The sequence below is a fragment of the Anas platyrhynchos genome, chromosome 3 (genome assembly GCF_047663525.1).
Source record: "Anas platyrhynchos isolate ZD024472 breed Pekin duck chromosome 3, IASCAAS_PekinDuck_T2T, whole genome shotgun sequence".
In the NCBI taxonomy this organism is placed as follows: domain Eukaryota; kingdom Metazoa; phylum Chordata; class Aves; order Anseriformes; family Anatidae; genus Anas; species Anas platyrhynchos.
In genome coordinates, this window is record NC_092589.1 from 90124978 (window position 1) to 90137342 (window position 12365).

The following is a 12365-nucleotide window of genomic DNA, read 5'->3' on the forward strand; positions in this document are numbered from 1 at the left end:
TTGCCTTTAATGAGATTTAAATTTAATATTTAAACTTAATTTGTGCTAATGACCCTCCCACATCCACACATAAAAGAGGAGGAGGTAGGAGTGGAGGAGTGGAAGTTCTGGAGTATGGTGGTTCCAATTCTCAGACACATTTTGAGAAGCTATCACCACAAATGCAAAGTGGTGAGGCTGTTTAACCTTCACAGGTCTTTGGCTTGATCTGAGACCTCATTTACTAGAAACATAGTGAGCACACTTCTGAGGCCGCATACTGGCTACATGATTAATTGAGTGTTTAGCTGTAATTATGCTTTGCTTTGAATTCAGTCAGTGGCCTTTTGCAAGTAGAGTAGTCTGTCTTTGGATGGTTATCCAAAGCCCTCGTTTCTGACAAAAATAAACTGCTTACATTGCTAAATTGCTAGGTGCAAACAGAAAATCAGAAGCCTTGGCTGCAACATTCATTAGTTATAAATGATTATCACAGTTTTTCAAGCTCATCCAGTGGAATTAATTGTCCAAGTTAGGACTTGAGAATAATTGAAACAAAAAATGCAAAGTACCTGAAGTTTTATATATATTTTTTGCCTTTCTGCTTCTATCACACTTTCTTCCCCAGAATGTGCCTGGTGACAGGACGAGGGGGAATGGGCTAAAGTTACGCCAGGGGAGTTTTAGGTTAGATGTTAGGAAGAATTTCTTTACTGAAAGGGTTGTGAGGCACTGGAACGGGCTGCCCAGGGAGGTGGTGGAGTCACCATCCCTGGAAGTCTTCAAAAGACGTTTAGATGTAGAGCTTAGGGATATGGTTTAGTGGGGACTGTTAGTGTTAGGTTAGAGGTTGGACTCGATGATCTTGAGGTCTCTTCCAACCTAGAAATTCTGTGATTCTGTGATTCTGTGATCTTGGTGATTGATGATTAGCTAAACCCAAAGGTTTTAATCTCTTCATTCCTTTGTTTAAGTTTAGGCTTATAAATATGTGCAAAGAAATGCTACTTCAAGGCAGCTTAATCAGTAATTTAATTTTTCTTCTAATATTGATTACCTAATAATAAGTTGATGTCTAGTCTAATGTTGGTTAAACAAGTTTTCTAATACAGAATCAAACATCAGGGCTTTTGTGCATTTTTATCCCAAATACTTTATTCTTGGTAAACAGCTCAACTAAGTGTGAAACCCTCTCCACATTTCTGACTTTTTTCGTATTTCACAGGGCAAGGGGCTTCTTGGGCCACCTGTAAGTATCATCTTTACAATTCATAAAGATACTGTTTAATAAATCTTTTAAAATCTGTAATTAAAAGTAATTCAATGAAAAAAAAAAGACTTTTAATCCTATGTCTATTATGTATGCTTTCTTCAGCTGTTGAGGTTGCTTAGGTCTGTGGTAGATAAGACAACAATACTGGTGTCTACAGGCATAATTTGTTGTTTGAGAAAATGCTATGTCCTCTCTCCTCGCATGCTTGTTATATAGGTATTATATGATCTAAAATTACTCTTGAACTTGGTTGTTACAGGGTCCAGTTGGTGCAGCAGGACTTCCCGGTGAAGTAGGCCGTTCTGGCCCACCTGTAAGTACTGCCTTGTTTGCTAAAAGTTGTAAGTTTGTTCAGTTGCTAGAATGTACTTACAGAAAGTGTGGGTAATTACTGTGCCATCTAAACGTGCCTTGGGTTATAACAGCACTTGAAAACATTTTATTTTTTTTTTTGTCTCTGCAGTGATCACTGGTAGAGGAAAGATTGTGTTTGGTGAAGCTCATCAGAAATAAAGAGCAATTAATAGCACAAAGTTAAGGCCAGCCATTAGAGTTGTATTAAATGTTTCATATAATGTTCCTCCTATTGAAAGAAAGCTAAAATCAAAAAGCAAACCTGCCAGAAAGCTCGGACATAAAAGTTATTATTACATGTAGAACTTTAGCTTTACTCCTGTCTTCTCACATGTACGTTACAGTAACCCATCACGTGCTAGTTCTGTTTTCCATTTGCATGGCAGTGAAAATGGAGCTTCAGTATTCCTATTTAGTCTCATTATTAAGTGTGACTACATCTGCTGATCTTAATGTTGAACTGTACACTTAGCTTCAGTACAGTGTCATATTTTGACATTAATATTCTGTTTCATTTTTGATTTAATAACATATTAAACTATACAGAAATGACAGTATTAAGTTATAAGGTGGTCTCAGTCAGAAGATTAGATTATTTTTTTAATTAAAGGCATTCAGAAAAAATAATTAGCAGAGCTTCTGTGTTTTGTCTTTACTTCTGAAAGTGCTAGACATCAACATTCCTCAAACAGGAGAAGATTCTAACCTTGTAAATTCATCTTGGGCTCTGATTTTCTTTTCTTATTTTTTTTTTTTTTCCTTTTTGCTTTAGGCACTCTTGTCAGCCACTAGGATTTTTTAAGTCAGATCTTAACCAGCAGTTATGAGAGAGAGGTATAAGTAGATGATCCTGTGCTCAGATATTTCAGATTTCTAAAACAGTTGAAAGTTGGTGTTCTTTTTTCTTTTTTTTTTCTTTTTTTTTTTTTTTTTTTTTTTTGGCTTCCATTGTACAACATGGGTCCAATACTAGTAGAAAAAAAATAACCTAATTTCCCATTCTGCTATGGGAACCCATAACCATATGCTTGGTTATGGGGTCAGGTTTCAGTTGGCCACGTGGCCTGTCCTTCTGTAGCTACTTCATCTCTCACTGTTGTTTGGTATGAATATGTAACTACTTCCTGTCATTATTACTATGAATCAACATAACTATTTTACCTTTTTTTTTAGGGAGATCCAGGAAAAAGGGGGCCACCAGGACCACCAGGTCCACCAGGCCCTCGAGTAAGTGATTGTCTTTAATATGTGCTAATGTCTGAATTATATTCTATTGCTGCTGCTTGAACAAAACTTCTCCTTAAGTTCTACAACTGAATACCGACCTCAGGATGGTCTGTCTCAGCTTAGTAGAGGTAGACTATTCTCTGCAAGGAGGAGAAAAGAATTGTCTCAAGAGCTTGAGAAATACATGCTCCCAGGTGCTACTTATTTTGTCTCTTGACTGCTACTTGCAAGGGATATGAGGAAGATACACTGGTGCTTTACCTCCCCAGAGGAATGGTTGTCCTCTCCAAGCCTCTTGAGAGGAGGGATGTTTGTTATGCCTTTGTATTATGGCTATTTACTTGCCCGGAGAGAGAAAACCTGAGCATCTGGCAGGCACATTGTAGGCTGTGTGCTGTGAAATACAACCACTGGGAAATGTGTTTGAGTCACATTGTCTCTTAATGTCTCTTAAAAAGCTGTACTCTTCCTCTGTTGGAGAGACCCCATATCCATAGGCTTTATCCAAGTTGTGTTTCTTTTGTTCATAAAAGTTACCAAAGAGTTGCAAAAGACGTTGTAAAAAAATGTGAATGATTAAGTGGAGAAGAGTATTTAGGAAACAGGTAAAAAGGAGCCCTCAGTAATGGTATATCTCTTCTATTCCTTGACAACTTTGTCCTCTAGGTTTCTGAAGTGCCACCATCTTCTTCTAGTTAAAGGTGTTATGGACCCTACTATACCCTCAATTTTTATTTATTTATTTTTAATTTTTATTTTTTAAAGTCTTTTTGTATAAAAGGAGAGCAATTTATTACTTAAGCACCCCGCTTCTGTCTGAAATAATGTTCCATCCCACTGGGCTTCAGAGAATCAAGCAGCTGCTGTGAAATCGTATTTCTCCCTGTTGTGCCTCATAAGCACTCCTGTTCCCTTCCATCAGTTGTTAGATTTAATATGAGGAATGGCTTTCCCCCCACTGAGTCCATCTGGTTGTACAGAGATCTCCAGTTTATTGCAATATAACTGACAGACATTCACTCTTCTGCTATGTGTGTAGTAGGAAGATTATTATCACTGTAAAGTTGTTTTTTTTTGGTCTTAAACAATTTTAAGCTGGAAAAAGAAAAGTTATCCTGACCACAGAAATTGTTTTGGGTTACGTTTGAAATCTACATTGTTTGGATAATTAACTTAGCCTTGGAATACCTTAGAATAATTCCCTAAATACTGAAACTAAAAATTAGTTTTTTGTTATATCAAAATTTTATGAATACCCTTCTATGGATATAATAAACCTCTGTTACAACATCAGGTTAATTACAGATATATTAGTAAATTAAGCAGCAAGTCTGGAGAATTAAAAAAAAAAAAGTTGGACAATCTGAATTTCTGTATAACTTCTGTTTGAAACATATAGCATAAATATATTTGCTTTATATTTAATAGAAAGTATCTTTTAAGTAGCTTAAGAAAAAATAATAAAACATATATATATATGTATATGTATATATTATTTTTTCCCCCCAGAAAAGTTGATGCAACTTAGAGGACAGGATTTTGTAGGTACCTAGAACCCTACAATAAAATCCTATAATCAAGGTGCTCCTCATATCAGAGATCTTTTGTTTGATCATGCTTCTCATTCCAGCTTAAGATAGCAGTATTTTCTGGTTTGCCTAATGACTCTATTGACTGGTGGGTCATGTGTGATTATTTTTCTTTTTACTAATTTTGATTAATTTAATTTAGGGAACAATTGGACTGCAAGATGGTGACCCACTGGTAAGATTTGTCCACTCTTTTTTTTTTTTTTTTCCCCCACTCTTTTTTTAACCACCTTAAGGCAACCTTATCCAAGCTATGTGGTACTAATTATGTGGGTGCTTTTCCAGTGTCCCAATGCTTGTCCACCTGGCCGCCCAGGACATGCTGGCTTAATGGGAATGAAGGTAAGAGAATCTGTTTGAACATTTCTTACAGAGATACCTTTTCAAAGCACTAGGTAGGGTACTAGCCATCATAAAAGAAGGGTAATTTGCTAGTTTCAAAAACCATTGCTTCAGTGTGTATGCTTAGAGTTTTTTTCTACCCTTTACTACCAAAACAACCTCTTGTTGAAATTTCTTAGAGCTGCTGTAATCTGCAGAGTAAAATTTTTATTTCCTGAAAGGATTAGAGTATCTGAAGGAATTCTTCGTTCACTTTTCAGAGCATTTGAAATCTAATGACTCCAGAGAGTCCAAATATTCCACCAAATCCTTAGTCTGTTCTCCTTCTTCTTCTTTTTTTTTTTTTTTCTTATCTTCATGTAACTTTTAACATGCTAAATTGAAAGGAACACTCTTATTTTATCTAAGATTTATTTATTATTTTATCTTTATTTTTATCTATTTTATCTAAGATTTTTAAATTTAATTTTATTTTTTGTATTCTTCACTGGTTTCTGGGAATATTGTTGTCCTGAGCAGATTGTTATGTGGTAACCTAAAAAGAAATGCTAATCTGTCTAGAAATATAGTCTTGTTAGATTCAGGAACTGGTTTGTTTGGAGATGGTACTTAATATATGGTACTAAATGAGTGGATGATGAAGCATTGGTGAATGGGGTTGCGGAGGGAAGAGCAAGATTGTTCTGAGGAGTCTGTCTGGTTTACAGAACTCTGTATTTTAATTTGGAATCAACTCTAATTATTTATTTTGGTTTCTACACTTATTTTATTTTAGGGACAGAAAGGCTCAAAAGGAGAATCTGGTGAACCAGGAAAACAAGGTTATAAGGTAATAAAATATATATGAAAGGAAAAGCTGCTGCTGCTTTTTACAGTCTAACAGTAGCTTAGCCTTTTCAAAAAGAGCATTAGATTTTGTTAGAACTATTACCTATTTTAATAGCATACATGAAGAGATATTACATCTTGTAATACTGCAGAGTAACCAAAGGCACATCTCTATTCTTCATTCACCTGTATTTACTATGACACAAAAATCAGTGCGGCTATACTGCTCTTGCTTTTTATTTTGATCATTCAAAATTAATTATTATAGAACTTGAAGTCAAAGTTATTAATCAGAAGACTTCCAAACATTTAAATGCAGAAAAATTCTGTGGATTTACCAGATAAATTGTTCTGTGGCACAACTTAGTCACAACAGGGACAGGAAGAATGACAGGGTAAAATATGTTTGAGAGGGAAAGGACATAGTGTAAGATCAGACACAAAGAAAAATTCTAACTGTAATAAAGAAGCCAAGTCTGATTCAGCTTGAAGTCTGAAATATGAACTCTCTTAAGGTGTTTCATTTGGATTAACCTTGTTTAATATTGAAAAACTGGTATGAAAATCTGAGAAATTTTGGACTGCATGCATGCATGATTCAATGCTGGTTGAAAAAAAAAAAGAACATTAAAAAACCACCCACCCACCCACTCAACCAACAACTAAAGAAAACAAACAAGGAACACAAAACAACATGGCTTTCTATTCCTAACTATATTGAAAAGAATGCTATTTTTTTAGGAAATATTTTTTCCTTTGATGTTGAACAGTTGTCTTATGCTCCAAAATCCTTTTATGCAAATTGAATTGGCATTTCATAGTGTTGTGCTACTGTGCACTATTATTGTATGAGATAAGTTATCATGTAATCACTTTGAGGGTTAACCAGTTGATAAGGCATTTTAGCATTTTAATTTCCGAAAAATTTTGAAACACAATGTGGTATTATGATGCAGAGTTACTGGCATATCTGGTCCTTTAACATTTATGAGTATCGCTTCTTTATACTTTAATCTAATAGAACAAGGAAACCTAAAGAGATTAACATCACGGAAGAAAATGAACAAATATAAAGAGGAAAATATCATTACTTTTCTCACTACTGGGGATTATTTGAAATTATCTCTTTGTCTAGTAGTCAAATGGAATGTGAACCTGAACTATCTGAATCTGTCATTGTTCTGAGTAACTAGTCTGACTTCATCTGGATTTTCTTCAGTCAGGGCTTGTTGACAGAGAGCAGTAATTAATAAATGTATTGGCTGTGAAGAGAGGGCATATCCATGGTACTTATAAGCTACAAATGCACTCCTTTTGCTTTCTCAGGGTGAAGAAGGAGATCAAGGACCTGTTGGTGAAGTTGGAGCTCAAGGCCCACCAGTAAAGTATTTCCTCTTAAATAGTGTTTACTATTTTTTACTACAAACACATTGGCTTTATTATGTTGCCTATTATCTATTTCTTCTTATTGTAAGAGATATTATAAAAGCTCCACACACCTTTCTTTTTATTCTGCCATATTGGTGAAAAGTGAGAGTAGACTTATTTGTAAAAACAAACAAACAAACAAAAACTAAACCAACCAACCAACCAAAAATATTGTTGCATGTCTTATTTTTAAAAGTATTTCATGTCATATGTTTTGTAATGTTTGGACTGTGCAAATAGTTCTTTTTTGGTCTGTTTTTTGCTTTTCCTGTCTTTCCATAATTTCAGCCTTGCAAAGCTAGTGTTTTTGTTTAAAATATTTAACTGAGAAATTCAGACTTGGGGATGGAGTGTCTGCCATGGAAGAACAGATGTTTTCAGGTTTCTGTCTTTTTGCATTGTAGGGAAGTAGCCTTCAATCATTTTGGAATTATTTTCTTGTACTTCTCTTGGCTTGTTTGTTCTGACACATACCTTCTCAGCTTGTGTCCTCATGAGGACCTATTACTAGGGTTCAGCATAGGCAATATGTAACAGAAGTAAGGGGGTCATTCTAAGTAAGAGCAAAAGATGTGGAGCTCAGGCATAACACATTTAATTTACATAGTTTATTTTCTGATGGATTCTTATACTTTCTTCCTAGGTGTGGAATTATTTCTCTAGTTCCACTGATATCTAGATGTGACATTTTGTGGGAGCTCACCTTGATGCTCATGACATCCAAATCCTAAATAACTGAATTCCCTATAAACATAAAACAACAAAAAACTGCATTAGGACTAGAGAAGGATGAAATAATCCTTCTTATGTCTGATGCTGAAAAAAGTATCCCTGGGGCCTTGGTGCAGAGAAGGCACTTGCCTAAGATGCTTATTATGCTTTCTGAAGGGCCTATGGGGACCAAACTCAGTTGAAGTTTCTTGTATCACTGAAATAACAGGGATATAAAACACTTAGAGAATGACTTTCTTTCCATTTCACTTTACTGCTTAATATCAACTGGTTAGTTGATGACCTTACAAACAAGCTTTAAAATCATTGTTTCCTCTTAAAATGTGAGATTCTTAATATGCAGAAGGTGATGTCAGATAGATACCCTATAGAAAAGAGGATAGACCACACCTTAGAGAGACAGATTGAGAAACTGTTGACAGAGCTCTCTTCACATAATTTCCTGCATGTTTCTTACATAAAAGAATGTAAGGCTCTGATGCACAGAAAGAATCAGGAATCTGGTCTCCACAGCAGCACCTACCATCTACCACTTTCACATGATGGATAAAACTTACATAAGATAACACCTCTCCCACAAATGAAACTAACTTTCCCACCTGACTGTATTTTGAAGAGGAGAGGTAATAGTTATGATGCATCTTGCTGCACTACAATGTCTATGCAGTCTAGTCTCTGGTGGGCATATAAGATGAGCACTTATATTTTTAAAAATATTGCCCAATTTTGTCTACTGCTGTTGTTCTATAAAGTCTGCTGGTGCATTTCTCTGCATCTGTCCTATATCTCACTTCAGACAACTTAGCTCTTTTGTAAACCTGGTCTTCTTGTATTCCTGTTACACAGACCACAAAACTGTGCTTCAGCTCTTTGGTAATTTCAGTTGTTAAAGCATATTTGTGGTTGTAGCATTCAGCCTGATTGTTTACTTAGTCTTTTAAAAAGTCTTAAATTAGTGAAATGTCAAATTACCATATAAATTAAATATTCAAATACAGAAACAGATGGATTTTTCCTTTTGTACTAAGAAAGTAGTAAAATAAACATAAAGAAAGCAAGTAGGACTGTAAGGAGTCTTCCATTTGAAAACTAGGACAGTTCTGATGAAAAGATTTAATAATGATTTGCATATATTTTTCATTTTCAGGGCATTCTAGGTATCAGAGGTATAACTGGTATAATGGGACCTAAAGGTACCAAAGTGAGTATTACCTTTTCATAAAATGGACTGGATACAAAAATGTACACCCCTGAATATTTTAAACCTTACTTAAATTTCTCTTTTCTTTTGTATTATTTTCTTTTTCTGCATGTTTCTGCCACCTGTTTTTCCATTGCTACTATACTTTTGCATAAGAAGAAACACACCATGGTCTTTCTGATAAATGCAGTACACATACTCTTCACACATACTCACCATTCCCTCTAATCCTTGGATTTATAGTGGTTTGGCATGTGTGCAAGTACGTAGCTGGAAAGATTGCAAGTTATAGCAGCTGTAAACTATAACATTTTAATTAAAGCTAACATTTATTACGTAGTCCTTCCTGTGATTTGCATCTTGCTGAAGGCTTTTCCTTCCCTTGTCCCAGTTTTTGTCAGTATTTTTTATGGAGAATTTGTTCCCCCTCCATTCTCTCTCTCTCTCTCTTGCATCTTTGGTGTCTTAAATTGCTGCCAGTGGGATTCATATTTATATGGGCTTTGACTTTGCTGGGTCATTTTCCTGTTGTTCATCAAACTGTTAATTCTAAGCTGACTATTACATTTCTGCTCTTATGATCTTGCTAACTCTGAATGGTCAAAATGTCTGGAAGGAAAAATATGTAGCAATTGTGTCATTGTCTCCTTCTCCAGAAATGAAGTCACGGAAACTTTATTCTGTGACCTGCTATTTTCAGAAACAATAGTGAATTTCTCCTGATTATGAATCTTCTCATTGGTGATCATTTCTAACCTCACAGTCAAGTTTACTGAACTATTACTGTCTTACTTAGCTTAAATTTTTGTGCTAGTTTATCTGTTTGAAATATTTACTATATCTGTTTACAAGGAGTTTCTTGTTCTCTGTAAATCCTTCTAAAAACTTTTTTTTTTCTCTCAACTAAAAATGATTGAGTAGCAATTCTACTGTGTGCTTGAAACACGTTATAAAATCGCTGTACTGCAGTTTACAAGTTCTATTCACATTTTGGTAGTATTCTAGTATGTGGTGATGGAAATAGTATTGTTGAGGACAGCACAGACATTTTCTGAAGTCACGTGAAAATGTCTACCTGCTTGCTCTCTCGTTTGTTCTCGTAGAGAACAAATTGGTAGATGAATGACATTTTTACATAGTTAATAACATAGTTTTTATAACTTCACAAAACAAAACAAAGATATATTAAAAGAACCTTTACTAAAATTCTTTTATTATTATTTTTTTATTTTACTATTCTGTTATAACTTAGTGCTAGAAAAACAAACAAAACAAACAGACAAACAAAAAAACTACCCTCTGCTGCAGAGAAGCTGCAGCTCGCAGCAAGCTAGGAGGGAGCATAGCTTGTTAGTGTCTCAGTGCTTCATTTTAATGTTTTATGTTATCGGTTTGTTTTGTAGGGAGCTCGTGGCCTTGATGGAGAGCCTGGCCCCCAGGGTCTTCCTGGAGCACCTGTAAGTAGAATGTGTGTTAGCAAAACACTTCCCAAGGTCTACCCAGTAAGATGCTCAATCTGAAACTTTGTGGTTATAAATCAGAAAAGCTTCTGATTAATCCAATTAAACTGGTTCCTCACAGGTGAATAAATGTCATCACAATGACATCATGTCCAAAATCACTTACTGTCCCAAAGGAATTATTGTGCAGTTGAACTCTTCTTAGCCTTTCAGTATTGTAACCTCTTTATTCTGAGTGCTACTGTGAATTAGGGTGGCCTGGAATTCTTCAGCTACTTTTCTTTTTCTTCTGGAAAATAATACGTTCATTAGAACAAGACCTGTATAGGTACTTTGTGTGCCTCCCTTCTTTCCCCGCTCCAATCTGGCTGGAATTTATGCTTGGAATAGCCAATAAATTCATGGGTTAAAGAAGTGAATGCAACAATCTTTGCTTATTCAGTCCTGGATTTCTAGGGGATGGCTTGGCTTTAGCTGTGTTTTTAAAATATGTCTGTCAGCTGAAGTTTTAAGAAATTGCATTTTTTAATATAATATAAGCTTAAGATGTTTTGCTTTAGCTGAGTGTGAATGTACAGGTAGACTAAAAGATACTAAGCTTCCTGTTCTGTCTCCTAATACACTGTCCAAATTATCACATGCTGGGAGTTACTAGGGACATGCTACAATGCTGTTTGGTTCAGTTAAGGCTAAGTCTTCTCCTGATGCAAACAACACCTTTCATTTTCAGTTTGTATTACTGGGAAGAATATTTGAGAGATATTAGGTATTGTTGTAATTACTGTTATTAGTGAAATTGTTGCTGTACATCAACAATTTCACATCAACAACAATTGTACAGCAATATTTGTTTTTAGCAGCTGATTCTTCAGACTGCCCATATGAACTGAAAGTTAACGTGGATCCTTTTTGTAATGCAACAGAAAATTAGCATTCCCATAACTCTGAAGTATTTCCTCCTCAGCAAACATTTCATCAAACCTGGTCTGGTTTGTCCTTTCCATAGGCAACCAAATGAATATATACTCTAGTGTGTGAGAGGAACCAGAAGTGCTTTTGGCAGTTCTAGGGAAGAAGGTAGTGCAGGTCAGGTGTGTACTTTTCTGCCCTTCTGTTTTCGATCCTGTGGGGATCAGGGACTGGACTCTAAAATCCTGAACTAAACTCTAAGTTTACATCCAACGTCAGTGTGAATTAAGTATTTTTATTAATAAATACACTACAGGAAAATACATTACAGTCAAGTCCTTAGATCAAGTTCTCCTTGTAATAAGAAAAGAGCAAAAGAATTGTACTCATTGAAATGTACTCATGTACATTTCATGTATGTATGTACATGTACTCACAAAATGTACTCATAAAGAAATGTACTCATGTTATTTTGAAGAGCTCAGAGCAAACTATTCACCCCAGTTGTGATTCTGATAGTCACAGATTTTTATTAATTCTCTGTGCATGTTCTGTGTGCAGGGCACTGCAAGTCCTCAGTGCTGCAGGTAACACTGATTGTCTGCAAGTTCTAGCAGCCCTTGTGTGAGACAGGTTCAGGACCCTCCTGAGAAGGATCCTGCAGCCAACTTGTCAGTCAAGTGCCTTTGACCCCAAAGGTGCTGATGCTACTGGTGGCCGTTATATACACTGTGCTATGGCAGGCAGACTACGTGGCAGTAGATGCAGAAGGCAAGTGTGGGCTCATTTTTTTTAAACCTGTGCCTGAATGAAAACTTGAGTGTAATAGCAAGGGCACAAAGCAAATTCAGTCTCAGAAACAGTTGTTCACGCATAAAAGATGTTGTAGGTAAAGCCTACTGAAGGGATGAGGGATCTTTGTTCAGCTTCCAAAGCCCAGATAAGCCCTGAATTTGGATAGATACAGGACCAAAGAGGCCATAAAAATTCTAGGCACTAGAATGAATTGTTCCGTTGTTGATTTACTAAAGGTCTTATCTTAG

General features: G+C 35.7%; 1 protein-coding gene across 2 annotated transcripts in view; it reads left to right on the top strand.

Moving 5' to 3' along the window:
- Positions 1 to 12365, top strand: part of COL9A1 (collagen type IX alpha 1 chain) — a 65171-nt gene that overhangs the window by 26788 nt on the left and 26018 nt on the right. For both annotated transcript variants that reach the window (XM_038176103.2, XM_072036308.1), the window contains 9 exons: positions 1205 to 1228; positions 1512 to 1565; positions 2780 to 2833; positions 4565 to 4597; positions 4708 to 4764; positions 5540 to 5593; positions 6919 to 6972; positions 8900 to 8953; positions 10357 to 10410. In XM_038176103.2, the coding sequence (XP_038032031.1) occupies positions 1205 to 1228; positions 1512 to 1565; positions 2780 to 2833; positions 4565 to 4597; positions 4708 to 4764; positions 5540 to 5593; positions 6919 to 6972; positions 8900 to 8953; positions 10357 to 10410 (438 nt within the window). The remainder of the gene's footprint in view (positions 1 to 1204; positions 1229 to 1511; positions 1566 to 2779; positions 2834 to 4564; positions 4598 to 4707; positions 4765 to 5539; positions 5594 to 6918; positions 6973 to 8899; positions 8954 to 10356; positions 10411 to 12365) is intronic.